This window comes from Apostichopus japonicus, chromosome 2 (assembly GCF_037975245.1).
Source record: "Apostichopus japonicus isolate 1M-3 chromosome 2, ASM3797524v1, whole genome shotgun sequence".
NCBI lineage: Eukaryota > Metazoa > Echinodermata > Holothuroidea > Aspidochirotida > Stichopodidae > Apostichopus > Apostichopus japonicus.
In genome coordinates, this window is record NC_092562.1 from 28,359,322 (window position 1) to 28,376,179 (window position 16,858).

Below are 16,858 nucleotides of genomic sequence, written 5' to 3' on the forward strand. Positions count from 1 at the left end.
GAGAAAGTTGGTCATCCTTATTATACCTTTGCTCTATAGGGTATCCTTCCATGTCACGCTGCAAAAACACTGGTAGTGTAGGTATGAGTAGGTCGGAACCTTAATTTACTATAAATATGATACTTTATACTGAGCATACTGTTGGTACCAGCGAATTAAAGGCTTTCAAGACTCGCCCCAAACAGCGTTTACTCTAACTTTCCGTTGCTTGCAAGTGAAGTTTTCTGCTTGTCGCTACAAATGCAGACAGTAATGAAACGTGATACATTGTTGTCTTTAGCTGGACCTGAGATATTCATCGCTGTATCGTTTGTACACTGTGCTGTGGGTATTGACCGCAGCTGCATGTACTGACTGTACACTAGTGTCTAATTACCGACGGTAGCAAGCTGTGTGTGTATTTACTGGGATCAATGGTGGTGTCTGACACTTGTGTAACATCATATTAGAAACGAAGTCAGATTACCGGCATTAGACGTTTCTTTTTGCGCGAGTCTTCACACCCTTTAATACACTTGCAGTACGTGTAAGCATGAATAGTAACGAACTTTGATTTACTATAAATAGGGTATTTATACTGCGCATACTGTCAGTACCAGAGCATTTTTACACTTGTAGTGTAAGGTATGAATAGTTCCGAACCTTCATTTACTATAGATAGAATACTTTATACTGCGCATACTGTCGGTACCAGCGCATTAATATACACTTGTATTGTAAGTGTGAATAGTTCCGAACCTTCATTTACTATAAAAAGGACATTTATACTGCACATACTGTTGGTACCAGCGCATTAATGCGTGACATGACAGAACCCAACAAACAAGCAAATAACAACACTGTCCGATGCACTAATTCGAAACAACACCAAGTTGGGGACAACATTCGCAAAACTACTCTAATTATTTTTCATATCCAGCTACTGACAGTATGAGCGGAATGCAAATCCTGTTACTATCCGGTGAAGGTTCGAAGTCGTTCACACTGCCCAGTACTGTGTGTGTTGAAGTATGATATAAGGGTACAGTATAGAGCCGTAAATTAGCATTGGGAAATTGTCCTATTGGTTGGAAACGTGCAACAGACTAATGAATATTCATTCATTACCTGTATTTCAGTGATTGTGTAACTTGTTACATGTAATATTTTGCACGTTACTATTGATTGCATTTCCCAATTTTAATATTCCTTTTGGAAGTTGTTTGCTTTCTCGAAATTATTGTATCTGTCAAATCCGCTTCATTTATGGTATATGGACCTACATCAGTCACGTGGTTGACCATATAGACATAATCAAGGGCGGCGGAAGCACTTTTAATCTGGGGGGGGGGGGCACCGACATCAAAGGGCACTTTGCAGAAATTCGATTGGACTGATGCAGCCTTATATTTAGTTTCCTTTATAACTCTTATTGTCTTATCTTATTTGCGTATACACATCACTCCATCAACGCCCCCCCCCACCCCCCCCCCCCCCTTCAAGGAAAATATGCATACTAGCACTGCAATATCCAATGTGCAAATTAAGAAACAAGGAACAAGTTTTCTTTTGAGACAAAATGAGGTGAAATCATGCTTGTTGCTAATGTAGGAATCCTCCGAGTTAGAGTTTATTTCTTGTTAATAGCTTAACATTTTTTTTCCATTCGAAATAGCTTGAGTTTGACCCACAGAAATTCATTAAAAGTCATGGGCGTAGCCAGGATTTGCAAAGTTGTATGCACGACTATCTGAGCGGAGCGCCACCATCGGTATATATATATATATATATATATATATATATATATATATATATATATGTATATATAGATATATATTTATTTATATACATATTTTATTTATACATATATATTTATTTATATACATATATGTATTTATATATATATATATATATATATATATATATATATATATATATATGTATATATATATATATATATATATATATATATATATATTTAACACCTATTCCACCATTAGGGAAATTCGTTCAGACCACCTGCAAACTTTCCGAAGCTGCTATGACAGTGTTTATGCGAAACCGCCAAATTTATTTTACATCCTGATAAATGCTACTTCAAGAAAATGTAATGCGTTCATGCAGAAACTATACACGAAACTTAATAAGTGGCTCTTATATACATGATATACAAATGTAAAAAATATATGCTTTTCACAGGAATACTTCCTTAATGCCCTTTGAAGAATACCCACAAACACCTAAGCCAGGGGAAAAACATATTTATTAGCTACCACCTCTACCACTTCTCGTGAAATCTCCGGGAAAATTTCGGAGAAAAGATTTACATATGAATCAAAGTTCTCTATTTGGGTCCGCTTAATACCTTTCCATTCGTCCTCGGAGAGCTGAAACTCTAGCTTTATCGCAACGAGTGTGCGTCGAACAAACTTTGTCGCTTTTGGACACTCGAGAACGAACGAAAAGCCCTCAACGGTGAAACATTTCTCTAAATATGGCTTGAACGGATCAAATGTGTACGGTGTATTGATATCGTACTCTGCAAATTTATAAAACCCGTCATCAGTCATCTCGTACTTGCTAAATGGCAGTGCTTCATACCGTGCTTCGTGATACCACAGTAACCGTCCACCGGCCCGCATCTCAAACTTCTGGCGAAGGAAACTTCGGTGATAAATTTCAGAGAATCCCTCGAAATCCAATGGAATAGCTTGAAATGTTGGAAAGCCCGCGGCTTCGACTAGATGCTTACTGCCAACAAAACTAACGTTAACAGCCACCAGCCCGATGTGATCAAACGGTGCTCGGATGGTTGCTTTTGCGTAATATACATCATATCCAAGCGCAGTTAACAGCTCTTTCAGGAATACATGGAGATGTAGGCACAAACCACCGACTTTTGCAAATACGTCGTGTTTAATTTCCAACCACGTAGGTAGGTGGCGCTTCTCTGGTGCAGTTCCACATGCTGTTATGTTTTGAAACGGTATTTCTCGTTGAAAAGCTTCAATGATGTCATCAAGTAACGACAGTCTCTCCTTTTCCAAAACAGGGCCAACTTGAAGAACCTCAGTCACGAAATAGTTAGCTTCCTCCGGTGTTAAACCCATTTTTCTGTAAGAAAATTAAAACGAGCGCATTATTTGCGTAACTTTCCTCGTCGCTAACATGCAATAAAGGCAATAAATGCAGCAAAAAAGAAAGGTCAATTATTTCCATGAATAATGCATTCGGAATGCATGGTAGGAGTGTTAGCTCAATGGTTAACGCCGGTGCCTTTCATTCATAAGGGACAAGATTAATGTATGTCGTCCAGTTACAGAGTTGTTGACAATTGACAATTCATGCATGGACGTTAAATATGAATCTATGAAACTGACTTCGGTCAGCTTGCGGCTTTGATAAGCCAATGATGGCTTCTTCGCGAGTTCCTGCTTGTAGAAGGATCTAAAATACATACATACATACATACATACAGTGGCGTAGCTACGGGGGGGGGGGGTCGTGGGGAGGGGGCAGCACCCCCATGAAAGCTTATCCCCCCACTGGGATTTTGTGTGTCGAAAAAGAAATTACATGTGCGAAAATATATCATTGGTCTGCATGGTCTCGAATCTCCATGATGACCACTAATGAACGACCCGTCGACCGCGGGCCGGCAGTAGGCTATAGTTGCTGAAAAACCTGACGTGACATAGCGCATATAGGCCGAGAAGTCTACAGTAGTCGCACTGTACTAAGAACGCATGTTAACTACCGTCAAATAATATAATTCCTGCTCTACAAGACTACATCACACATGTTTAGGCCTACTACTGAATCTGTGTGTTCGACTGTTCGGGCAAATTTTGCCTTTGTCACTCTTTTTTAAAATATCCATAATCCCTAACATACAAATAAATACTAATACAAACAGCCAATCAGTATCTTGTAACCAGTGTGCATTAACTGATCAAACAAGCTAGTGAGCAATACTATACCCTTGTAGAAAGGTGGTTTCCAGGTACTTGAATGCCAAAGAAGATGTTTAAAGGTAAAAAATGCTGACATCATACAATTGTTTCTCACATCATTGCTCGCGTCATTGTCTCGATACACTGTTACATTTTCAATCGGGTTTTCACTTCTGGGACGTACCCTGATGCTCTTAAAACCGCTTAAAAAAAAATTTCAAGAAAGGAGACAACACTAGCCTAGCTGAGAACTACCGGCCAACAGTGGCGGAGCGTCCAAACAGTCAGGGGCGGATGCTCCACTCCCGACCGACCCGACGGACTCAAATGGACTACTGGCTCCCTGTTCAGCTTTTAGCACTTTTTACTATTTCGCGATAATTGACTTTTTTATTGCACTCTCATCTACCTATTGACATTTGTCACGTTTTGTTGGTGTAGTTACCTTACAAAAAACTCTAACGTACGGCGGTATTTAATTTATCGGCACTTAATTCTGTTGTACGAAACTCTTTCCAAGGGGTTTTCGATCTATTTTTTTTCTCGAAAACATGAGCACTCATAAAGATACCACAGGGATTGTGATGAAGCGTATGTACTTTCAACACCCATATAAACTTCCGACTTGTCACAAATGGCGATGACACATATTTATTCTTCGTTTATCTGCAAATTAGCAAGGCCCGAAAAGGGTCATTTCCGGCGATCTAGGGAATATCTTTACTCAAAAAAATTCTGTACGCTTCGCGCCAACCTGTGGTGGAGCTCCGCTTAGTGTCGAAAGCGCCCCTACAGAACATTCTCGCCTCCTGACCTTTACCCTTAGCTCCGCCACTGGTCACCACTGACCAGATTACTAAAGTTGTTTCAATGGATAAAAACTACATTCATCTTTTTGTCAGACGGAACTCTTCTAATAGTTATTTAAAAAGAAAGAGTAAGGGTACCCCTATTTTTCTTATCGCGACCACTTTAACATGTACTACTGTATGTTATAACCTCAGATACGATATAACCAGACCTATACTTCCCTTTCAAGAGCGTACGTGTTTGACCCTTTCCAAGTACCGATTGGAATCGAGTGGCGTCTTTTGTAAGGCCATCTTTATGATATATCAAACGTTCAAGAGGTTTGTGTGATGTCTTACATAATATAGGTAAGCTAAAACAGCTAACAAAGTTAATCCATTGCATTTTTGACTTCCCACTAGGATTTGATGTGCGAATGTTGGGGAGAACCCAGTGGCGGAGCGTCCATACAGTCAGAGGGGGCGGATGCCCCCCCCCCCCCTTGACGGACTCAAATGGACTGCTGGCGCCCTTTTCAGCTTTTTACCACTTTTCACTTATTCGCGATTATTGAATTTTCATTGCCGTCTCAAATACCCATTGACATTTGTCACATTTTGTTGGTGCAATTTTCTGACAAAATGGCGATGACACATATTTATTCTTCGTTTATCTTCAAATTAGCAATGCCCGGAAAGGGTCATTTCCGGCGATCTAGGGAGTAACTTTACTCGAAAATAGGCGCCAACCTGTGGTGGCGCTCCGCTTAGATATAGTGTCGAAAGCGCCCCTACAGACCATTCTCGCCCCCCCCCCCCGACCAAAACCCCTAGCTCCGCCACTGCCCTAGAGCATGGAAGGATGGACTGGTGAAGGTTAACGAGGATATTGTTTGACGGTGATTATCCTCAGTTTATTTCTTCTGGTTCTAGACACATTTATAACCGGCTTCTTAATCGTACTCCTCCTGCGGCTGTAGCCAAATGGAATCTTCATTTCAATATCACAGCCACCCAATGGGAGAATACTTTTCAAGCCCCGTTTCATTCTGTCAGAGATTCCAAGATATTTCCAATTTCCAATATTTCCAATTTCGCTTCCTCCATCGCATTATTGGAACAAACTGACCACTACCGCCATAAATTAGGGCAAATTGATAACCCGCGATATCACTTTTGTGGCCGATATGACGAGACCCTGTTACATCTGTTTTGGGATTGCCCTATTATATCGAACTTTATTTTAGATGTGGAGCAAGCTATTTTTGGCAGTCAGTTTATATTTTTGAAGAAATACATATGCTTTGGGTATCATTTTTCTGTGAATCACCCATATAATTCAGGGGCGTATCCAGGGGGGGGGGGCGCAACAGGCGCGGGCCCCCTATTGGCCGTTACCAAAAAAAAAAAAGTTTAGCAAAAAAAAAAAAAAAAAAATTGATGACGACCTTTATGTGAGATGTCGGTGATCGCTCAACCCCCCCTCCCGTATGCGAAGCTTCGCAGTACCATGTTAGAAGACCGCCTCAATGCCTTGATCCTGTTATATTTCCATAAGGACATTGCCTTGGACTATGATGAAATTGTCAACATCTACAGTCGCAAGCATCCACGAAGGATGACATTTCTTAACCCAATGGAAGAGAAGTAATTATCTCTGCGTCAGTTTCAGTCAAATTTAGCAGTAATGCAACCACTGTACAGTCAGACCATTTTGCTATTGTTGCCAAACTTCATGTTGTAAATCATTGATAAACTAAAGTAAAATTCATAAATTTCTTAAAGGCTTTGATGGTGAAACTTGGCAATCACCAGATTTCCCAGTCGGTCACAAGTTTTACAAACACTAAGTGACATGCCAGTCATACTAAATTGTGCATTTTGTGTCCATTTTTACTGGAAATGTTGCTTATTATTAAGGTCGAAAAATGGATCACATATGGCACCATTTTGCATTTCAGCCCTTCTTCGAAAGCAAAAATTTTCCACCCCTCCCCTTAGACCCATCCCCCAGGACGGCGATCATTCATGCCTGACGCCCCCCCCCCCTAGTGGAAAATCCTGGATACGCCCCTGTTATTTCTTAATTTTTCATAGGCCTAAGTACTTCATCTTCAGTAAAAAACAATTAGCCTACAAACACGGAAATGAGATGTAGGGATTTTTTTATATAAATTAAAATTTGCTTTTAAACTTGAGAAAGAACTCGAGCAAAGAGGCAAAGCTTTTATTTCTTACGAGCAGCTAAAATACTCATTTAGTAATTGCCGTATATACTGTTCAGTAAATTACGATGCATCATTGTGATTGTTTTTGTATGTTCTCATCATTACTTGTATAAGGTTTTTGACCTTATTGTATTCAAATATGTACGAATTGGCACAAGAATGTTACCAATAAAGATACCAAGCGTGGTACCAAAATATATATATATATATTTAATAAACAGCATATCATGTGCTAACTTGCATCCAAGGTAATTACTTCCTATTTGGATAAACAATTAGATTATTAATGTCTAATTAACAATCTAAATTAAATGACATATGCCTGCTAGGCAAAGTTGTACAATATATACTTAACCTAACAATAAGACAAAAGAGAAAAACTTACAGACTATTAATGAGCCAGGTCGAAAACGTTAGCTACTGAAACTGTTTACGGTCAGTAAGGCGGAGACAGTGTTACCTACTACAAAACTGAAAACAGAATGATAGCTGTAGTGAAAACAAACCTCTTCATTACCCTGAACAATTGCGAGTTTGACCTTATTATACAACCCTCTTATCTGTGGTCAGGGAGGAATTTTATCACCATTTATTCCGTCCTGACTTGACCCTGACCTTTCACGGCACGGCACGGCGTTGTCACAGAATATTAGCACTAATCAAAATATATCTCAGAAAAGCTTTAGGGTTAACGTTTCAGCCAATCACAGGCATTACCTGGATAAACAATATGTCTGCGCCTTTGTGTAAACTTATGCTGACCCCGGTTTTCAGTGATGAACAAGGAATTACGTTAGTAATAGCCAAGCCTATACAGTCACTTTATTACGTTGAACAACCAAAGTAAAGCCTTCAGTTCCTTTTTTTTTTTTAATATGAACGCAATGCATGTGTGTCCGGTGGCTGTGCTGAAGAATATTAAGTAGGCTAACAGTGGTCGGATTTGCACAGAATACTGTCGGCCTAAGTTATTACGTTACTTGACAATTCGTCCATACATATGACTTCAAGTTCAATGTACACACTGAGACTGGAGTAGGCTAGGCCCTAAATACTAAATTAGGCAAAGGCCTAACACTTAATGTCAACGGATTTAGCTCGTTAGGCACCTGTACCTAATTATCTGAAAACGAAACTCATGATGAGGGACGTGTTGAAGATTCGTGTGGATCTTCCGGGCAAGTAGGTCTAGGCAGACTAGGCTATGTAATGTTTCTTCTCCAGACCTATGTTTGTTCAAACAAGAAGATATTAATGGGTGTAAATTATATTATAGGCCTATACTTAGCAATTTTTATTCCTATATTAGATTAAATTAAAAAATATGTATATTCACTATTAGCGCAATATCGCCAACTATTTGGCGTTTTTTAAAATCTTCTATACCTAAGTGTAAAACAGAACCATCGCCAACTATTTGGCGTTTTTTCTCTCTCTATATCTCATTGTGAAATAAAATTTGACTTTATTAAAAACATAATAACATAATATCACAAACTACGCCAACTATAGTTCGCGAATTGGTCATGATTCAACAATTGAAAATATCGCCATAGTTGGTGAAGTTGAATTTAACAATATAATAACATAATATCACAAACTACGCCAACTATAGTTCGCGAATTTGTTGTAATTCCACAATTGAAATTTTGCCAATTATAGTTGGTGAATTTCGAATTTAACAATATAATAACATAATATCACAAACTACGCCAACTAGTTCGTGAATTTGCCATGATTCAAAAATTGAAAAATTTTGCCAACTAGTTGGTGAAGTTTGAATTTAACAATATAAAAACATAATATCACAAACTACGCCAACTAGTTCGCGAATTTGTTATAATTCCACAATTCAAAATTTTGCCAACTATAGTTGGCGAATTTTGAATACAACAATATAATAACCTATTATCACAAACTACGCCAACTAGCTCGCGAATCTTTCATTCAACCATAACAAAATTCGCCAACTAGTTGGTGAATTTTGGCAGATATGGTTATTATTATACAGGATCGGCGCGAGAACACTTCCTTGCGGGAGGCAGGGACGTATCCAGGAATTTGTAAAGGGGGCGGGGGGGGGGGGGGCAAAATTTCCAGTGATATGAGGGAGGAGTCAAAAGGGAGGGGGTTAACAATTGAAGGTCCTTAGATGCGATCTGGTGCAATGTTTTGCCAGTTTCATTATATCATATAATATCATATTGTCAGCAGATTTGTTCCTTTTTTAATTCTTTTACGTATTCTTTTACATATTATATCAGAAAGACAAACATAGTGCTCTTTTACAATTTTTCCAGTAAATATATGTTTCTTTTTCAATGACTGTAGTTTAATACATTTCACAAACTTAACGGACCGACAATATAAACTTAAGGGAGTGGCACTCGTAGAATGTTGCAATTTCAAATATCTCTGGTAATGTTTAAAACAATGCAGAATGTATGATTAGGCTTAGTATATAAGGGTGTGTGTGACACTCAAAACTTACGACCCTATGAGCGCCGCTCCCTTTAAGCAATTTTTGTCGACATTATAGCAAATGCAGCCTTTTATATACATCAGTTACATTTGTTCTTAAGTACTATGTCATAGTACGAAGAAAGCCTTACAAATATGGCATGTCATGTTTGAAGGCAAAACCAAATATACAATCCACATTTCACAGTGTGTTACTCTATGATCAAGCATGTTTTGTTTTTCTTGGTTCCAAACAGAGACAAATTTCTTTGGCACAGAAGAGGAAAAGAAATTCCTTGGAAGAAGATGGTGGATCTTCAGAGTGATGATTGTATTCTATTACATATGCTTTCTCTGACAGTGTCATGATTTGTGCTTCATTACAATAAATTGACAGTACAGAAAGCATTCAAGTCTTATTAACTCTTTTCTGACAGTGTTGGAAGCACCAGACAGTGCCAACCATTCTGAATCTCATGTTTCATTACATTCACAACTCGAATAACCCGTCTAATGTACTCACACAGAAGTTTTCGAAATGCTTTTAGATGTCATGACATTTGCTATAACGTTATAACATGTGTTTAAACATTACTATAACATCTTTAAAACTTTTTCTGAAACATTTTAAAAACATTGTGCTGACATTGAAATAATGTGATATAAAACGTGAAAATGTTAACCTGCTATTTTAGCAACTCAACATGTAACGTTTTAATAACATTTTTTTTATAACGTTGTCATAACATTTGTCAAAATGTTATTATGTCTTACAACATTTTGTGCAACATTTTAAAAACGTTGTGCTGACAGCGAAATAACGTTGTTTAAAACGTTGTGAAAACGTTATCCTGCTATTCTAGCGACTCAACATTTAATGTTTTAAATATTTTATAACGTTATTTTATAACGTTATCATAATATTTCTCAAAATGTTATAATAACGTCTTTACGACATTTTCTGCAACATCTTAAAAACGTTGTGCCGATATCGAAATAATGTTATATAAAACGTTGTGAAAACGTTATCCAAATATTCTAGCCACTCAACATTTAACGTTATTTATAACGTTTTCATAACATTTGTTCAAATAGTTTCCTGATATTTTAAAACATTTGTGTGTTTGCTGGGAATACACTCAAAAACAAGAGAGATCGTATGTGTTTTGGTTGATTAATGTAAAAATGTGTAAACGTGCTTGGAGTAGGTCCAATTTCATTGAAGGTCAGAGGTGAAAACATTAAACCGTTGTAAGCATATTATCTAGGAGTAGGAGTACTACGGTACACTACAATACAGCCACGTGACACTCCCAAAATGAGCACAAAAACCAATTGCTTATGGAGAATAACAAAAAAATCCCCAATTGATATGTTTAGGTTTTTCTAACAGAAAGTTTTCTCAAGATTGAAGAAAAACCTTGTTAGGTTTGTTATAGTCGATTTGGTCTATAATATCTCTGAAACAGTGTAACTGTAATATAATGACTAGAACATTAGGTGTATGTAGCCATAACAACGCTTAAGGTTAAATTTAAAGAAAGGATTTCGCATCTAAAGGCAATCATTGTTGATCATTTTATAAACATTTATCATGGATCAAACTTTAGTTGATGGGATAAATCAAACGAGAGGTGTTATTAAACCATATAGCTATCACTCTGCACGGGTCTGGCCCCTGGACCCGCGGTCACGGCGATACGCAAGGTGTTAACAAAACACCTATGTCGGCAAAGTTAGTCCTAGGACTGTCATTAACATGCTACAACGGCTAATGATAATACAAACCAAACAAGTTGTTTTCCCCTAAATTATTCGTGTATCTTCAACCACATCATATATAGTCTAGTGGTACCATCACTATGCCCTATCGTGCTTTCATGTCTAGGTATTAACGTTACAAAGTATTACCAACGCGTAAATATTTTTATTTTATTTTACCTTCTTTTTTTGAAAGTGTAAATATCTTAAAGATGAGATCTCAAAGTAAAGAATGTTTAGATGCAACTGACACAGGTAATTTTTACCGATTATTTCTTTCTGCGAAACTAAGCCAAAACTATGGTCTCACTCTCCGCTTAGTTTCCCAGTAGTCTCTTTTGGAAATACACAATTAAGAAGGTCCTGATAAGCTCCCCCACCTTTTTAACAAAAGCTATATGTCCACCACTGAAGTTGATGGTATGTACTTGATGGATCTAATGACCTGTGAAATATGCTTGCAAACCGAAATTGAGTCCCACTTTCCAGAAAATCGCACCCCAAGCTTAGACCAGCCTAAGCCCCTGTTTAAGTTTTAAGAAAGAACTGAAACCATTAGCAGTAGCTTGGAAGAGGAGTTAACACCAGTGGCATCCTAAGCGGAGGAAGGAGGGGCGGTCCACCCCTGATACCAGACTCAAGGGGGGGGGGGTTGCCATTACACACTCAAAAACAATGAAGAAACATTCACTAAAGAATGCTTATTCCTGAACAATAACATAATTCAAAGTTGTGCCAAGGAAAGCACAAGTTTAACTTATGTTTACAACAATTTCTCCAAAAATTAAAAGAAAATGTTTGTTTGTTTGTTCGGCTTCTTTGTTTTCAGTTTAAATAGAAATATGTTTTCTGTTTTTTTATGCTGTGAAAGTGATATTAATTTTTCCTCAGTCTATCCCAACAAATTTTAAGAACAGTTGAAACATTCCATTTTCAACAAGATATCTTGCAGGAAGCCTATACTTAGCTGGCTTTAATTTCTTTAATAGGCCTTTGATGCTTTGCTCAACTAAAGGAGCCAACTAAACTCTTTGAATATGGAAAAATTGTTCAAACTACTGTGCATTTATTAATTTGTTATATTTGATCGAATACACTTTACGTGATCTATATATCAGCGGTGATGGTTATTGGTAATTGCAAATTGCCATGTTCTTTGTCATCGTTATCATTTGAACTGTGAATATTAATAAAATTTCACCTTGTAGATTTCTTTATATTTATGTGTTATGGTTTTCATGCAAATTTATTTTCAACAATCTTCTCGTTAGAATTGAGTGAGCATAAAATATTGAATTGCCATAACGCAAAAACTGCCTGTGCATGGCGCTGCAGACAACTCCAATTAGGCCTATTTTTTTTTTTTATTATCAGGTTATGTTCTGAAGAAAAATGCATTTCCAGAGGCTGCTTAAAGTGGAGCTGACCTTAAATAAATGCAGCTGCTCACTTTTCCGAAGGTAAATATATAATCTCGTGGCACTGGGATAATGAATGAGAACTATATGCTGAAAGTTCTTACTTTCCTCACCAGCCCAGCTCCACATACCCCTCCTCCCAAAATCAGAGTTATAATGTACCTAGTTTTCTTCTTATTAAAATGTTGCTTTCCTTGTAAAGAGAGACTCATTATTTCCATTTATGTCACTTAAAAATGTATTCTCACATCACTGCCCTCTCTTTCAGCTTTGTGCAACCAACCTCCCATCCTCCACCAGCAGTGGTGTCGCCAGGCGGTAGGCTGGGGGGGGGGGACGTGCCCGCCCGAAAATATCGTGCGCACTCCCCGGTGCCCCCACCCCCACCCCAGATGCGATTTGTAGTGTTAAAAGAAATACTCAAACAAAAACTTAATCTGCCGGACAGACAAAGCCCGAAAATTCTTTGAACATAAAGTTACTTCAAGTTTCAAAATATAGCACCAGATTGCATCTTATGACCCTTAATTAATCAAAAAATTATCTAAGACCTCTCCCTCAGGACGGCATTCACAAATAAACATTAATCGTGCCCCGTAATTAAGTGCTGTGCCCCCCTGTGCCCCCTGTATCCCCCAACATTGAAATGTCTGGCGACGCCACTGTCCACCAGTGATCCGTAAGTCTAGTATTCTTTTATAGGAAGGCCTGTGGTCTGCGGTCTCCCCCTTCGCGAAGGAGGAGGCCGACCCCCCCCCCCCACTCGAGCATATTTTTTGTATGTTTTTATGATATCGCTAGTAATTTCAAGCTTGGATGCAACTTACAAGGCCTGGGAAGTGCCATTTCCAGCGATCTGGGAGGCATTTTCAGACAAAATTTTCTTGTTCGCCTCGCGCCAACTAATGGTGCCGCTACGCTTATATAGTTTTCAATGCAGAATCCACGGCTCTGATAGTTTGCCTACAGGTTCCCCCCCCCCCCCGCCTCCCTTGGCAAATTCCTGGCTACGCGCCTGTGGTCCTTGGAGTAACAACCTTGTTTTGCAATTGTTTAACCTATTTTATCTGTATATTCCAAAAGAACCAGCCTGATTGTACTTTAAATGTTAAATGCATACATTAAAATACTTTCATCAAGTACTGCGATTTGTTTAGCACTCATGTTGCTGTGTTTGTAATACTTGTTATTGTCACTTTATATCAGTTGAAAGTGGTCTATGCTGCTACTTTTTCATTTTTAGTTTATTTCCACTTCAAAGAAGCAGCAGCAATATAAAATTGTATAAGAAGACATATTTGTCTCAAAAGTTATTGAGAAAAATTGATTTTTTTTTATTTTTTTTATTTTTATTTTTTATATTATTGTCATCTTTAATGAGGGAAGTTCTTCTAAGCGCAGAAGCACTGTTTTCCAGAGTAGCCCTCAGTAATTAATATCAACTAATTCAGTTCAAAGTCACATGTGAAAATATAAGTACATGTCAAAACATTGACATGGTAAAATGTCTTCACCTCATAATAATAATTCTCAGTTCTTATATAGCGCAACTTACAATATTAAAGTCTCGCCGCGCTGTACTTAACCCTGGTCATTGGTAACTTGTCACACCCACACACCAAAGTGTGCACAATTCAAACAATTTCTCCTGGGGCACCACAGCCACGTGTCCTCCGGGGGACTCCCCATAGGGTGCAGCCACAAACCGGCACACGCAACTATAATAACAAGTCATCTCGCAAGTCCAAATTTTTACACCTTGGTTAATTGTTGTAAACATATCAAAATAACTTTGCACTAACATAAGGATGGATGTTAATCCCGCAGAGCCACACCAACAGTAAACATATTACTCGTGTGTGTAACTTCAGCTGAATGTTAAGGGTAATTGAAAACACGTGTGTTAAATTACGAGAAGTTAAGGGTAAATGTGACTCCTGTACGGCGACAACCAAATGGGTACATATACCATTCGTGTGTATAAAATCACCCGATTATGATTAGATAATAAAACAAATCGTTTGTAAAATTACTAGAAATCAAAGGTAAATGTATATCCCACACATGTACATGACTTCCCGCGAGGAGTCTATAGCAACAATGGACTTTGATGAATACCTTTACCCAGTGGCGTCACCAGACTTTTCAGTCTGGGGGGCACAGGGGGGGCACCAGCATTTGATGGGGGTCACTTAATTGGATACGGATCGCCATCCTGGGGGAGGGGTCTAAGGGGAGGGGGTGCCCCCTCCAGGCGCGGCAGAACGGGAAAATTATTGGGGGGGGGGCTTATGTGTAGAGACTATCTAAGCGGAGCGCCACCATCGGTTGGCGCGGAGCGTACAAGAAATTTTTGGGTTTTTCAAACCCCCAGATGGCCGGAAACGGCACTTCCCGAGTGTTTTATGCTGCGAATACCTAGCCCTAAAATATGGGTCTCAAGCCTGCAATTTCTCAGATTGCACGTAAAAGTCTGTAAAAACATTGTAATTTGTATATTCGATGGTGTTTTAAGAGAGTAGCTGTTACTCGTAGTGTACTCGCAAAGACGTTTTTGAGTGTAGTAAGGGGATGTTGGAGAACTGGCTGAAATGAAGCAAGTCATTGGCCTAAGACGAAGTTGTGTTGCGCTTACCGGTACTCACACTCACTGCTTCCACTTTTCACGGGGCGTGAAGACGCGGTTGGGGTGACAATGTGGTCTATAGCCAGGGGACGGGCCGAGGGTCCCCCCAGCATTTACTAAAATTATTACACCTATATAGTATACGTGTGCATCGGACAGATCGACAAGTATGCATTGAAAAATGGGCAGATGCACGTTTCGGAGCCTTGGTAAATATGGGGGGGGGGGGCTTATCATGCATTTGCCCCCTCAACTTTTTCATTGATTCCGCCGCCACTGCCCCCCTCCCCTTTGGAAAATTTTCGCATACGGAGGATGGGCTAGATGCAAAATGCTGCCACATTTGATGCTAAATTCGATCTGAAGATATCTCCAGAAATTGCTATTTTTGAGGTAATGATTTTAACAAGGGGCAGAATTTTGCAGAGGATATGAACCACAGGCTGTCGATATTATACCTAACCGTATATCACTAGAACCTACATTTGTTGAATTAATGTGTGCATGACCCCCGACTCCTTTCTTATCTTTCTCGTTTTCGCCCATTATCTGTTAAGATGTAACAGGTTCCAGCATCGTTATTGGCTCCTATCAGGGATCTCACCATGCAATCCAAAGTTTGATCACACATCGAGTATGGCTCAGTATGCAGGTGTGAACATTCGCCATTTGTTCCTACAAGCATCTAACCTCAAATGACCTCTGCACCCCCTACACAACAGGGTTAATATATGGGTCCACAAATATAGGCAAGTATGGTGCCTGCGGACCCTCACATTCTCACATTTCGTCAGCTCCTAACCTGTCAACCTCAGACCAAGGCAACATATTGCAGTACCCTCCCTTCTCACAGTCATGTAGCTCGCGAAGCGGACGTGTATATCCGCTGGTATGGCGTGAGCACTGACACATTCAATGTAAATATCGACACCTGTTGTGATGGTGCAGGTCACGACTTCGATACCCGACGTTCAAGGATAAACTTTTTCATTTTTTCGCAGCTCATTTGAAGAAAATACGAATTACTGTGCTTCTTTGTCCTTATGAAAAACCAACTCAGATGATGGGAGTTGAATATAACAAAATATATATATATTTTTTTACCAACCCAAATCTCAGATGGGGGGGCACTCGCTGAGACTAATAGCTGAGACTAACGCATATTTCAATTGAACAAAATAAAACAGTCACTCAAAAAGAATACAAATTGGAAGGAGACAATTTTTGGGGGGTCATCTTTAATGAGAGTAGTCCTGCTCAGTGCAGAAGCACTGCTTTCCAGAGGAGCCCTCAAAACAATTCGAGAGAAACAGATGCATGCTATGATTAAATTATGATTTATCATACGATGAAGCTTCTATATAGAATAGAGTGAAACCCTATGCGAATTACACACTCACGGCCTATCATGGATATGACTACCATTTGCACTTTAAAATGAGTATAGCCCATGCCCCAATTTCATTCCATACGCTATGATAAATATCCTAACTGTGATCAAAGATAACACAATATACTTACGGAAGCCGTTAGCATGACATGGCAGGATTTGGAATTTAGTTTTTTCATTTCCGTTTTTACGGTATTGACATATTTCGGTCATATCCTATATATAGGTATGACAGTATTAGGAACGTCAGTTTCA

General features: G+C 38.9%; 1 protein-coding gene across 1 annotated transcript; it reads right to left on the reverse strand.

The window, feature by feature from the left end:
* Positions 1-1,976: 1,976 nt before the first annotated feature.
* LOC139973071 (uncharacterized) lies at positions 1,977-7,469 on the reverse strand. The gene is made up of 2 exons (XM_071979450.1): positions 7,334-7,469; positions 1,977-3,093 (listed from the first exon to the last, which is right to left on the reverse strand). Exon 2 carries the CDS (start codon positions 3,087-3,089, stop codon positions 2,220-2,222), a length of 870 nt encoding a protein of 289 aa, XP_071835551.1. The 5' UTR covers positions 3,090-3,093; positions 7,334-7,469; the 3' UTR covers positions 1,977-2,219.
* Between the last annotated feature and the right edge of the window lie 9,389 nt (positions 7,470-16,858).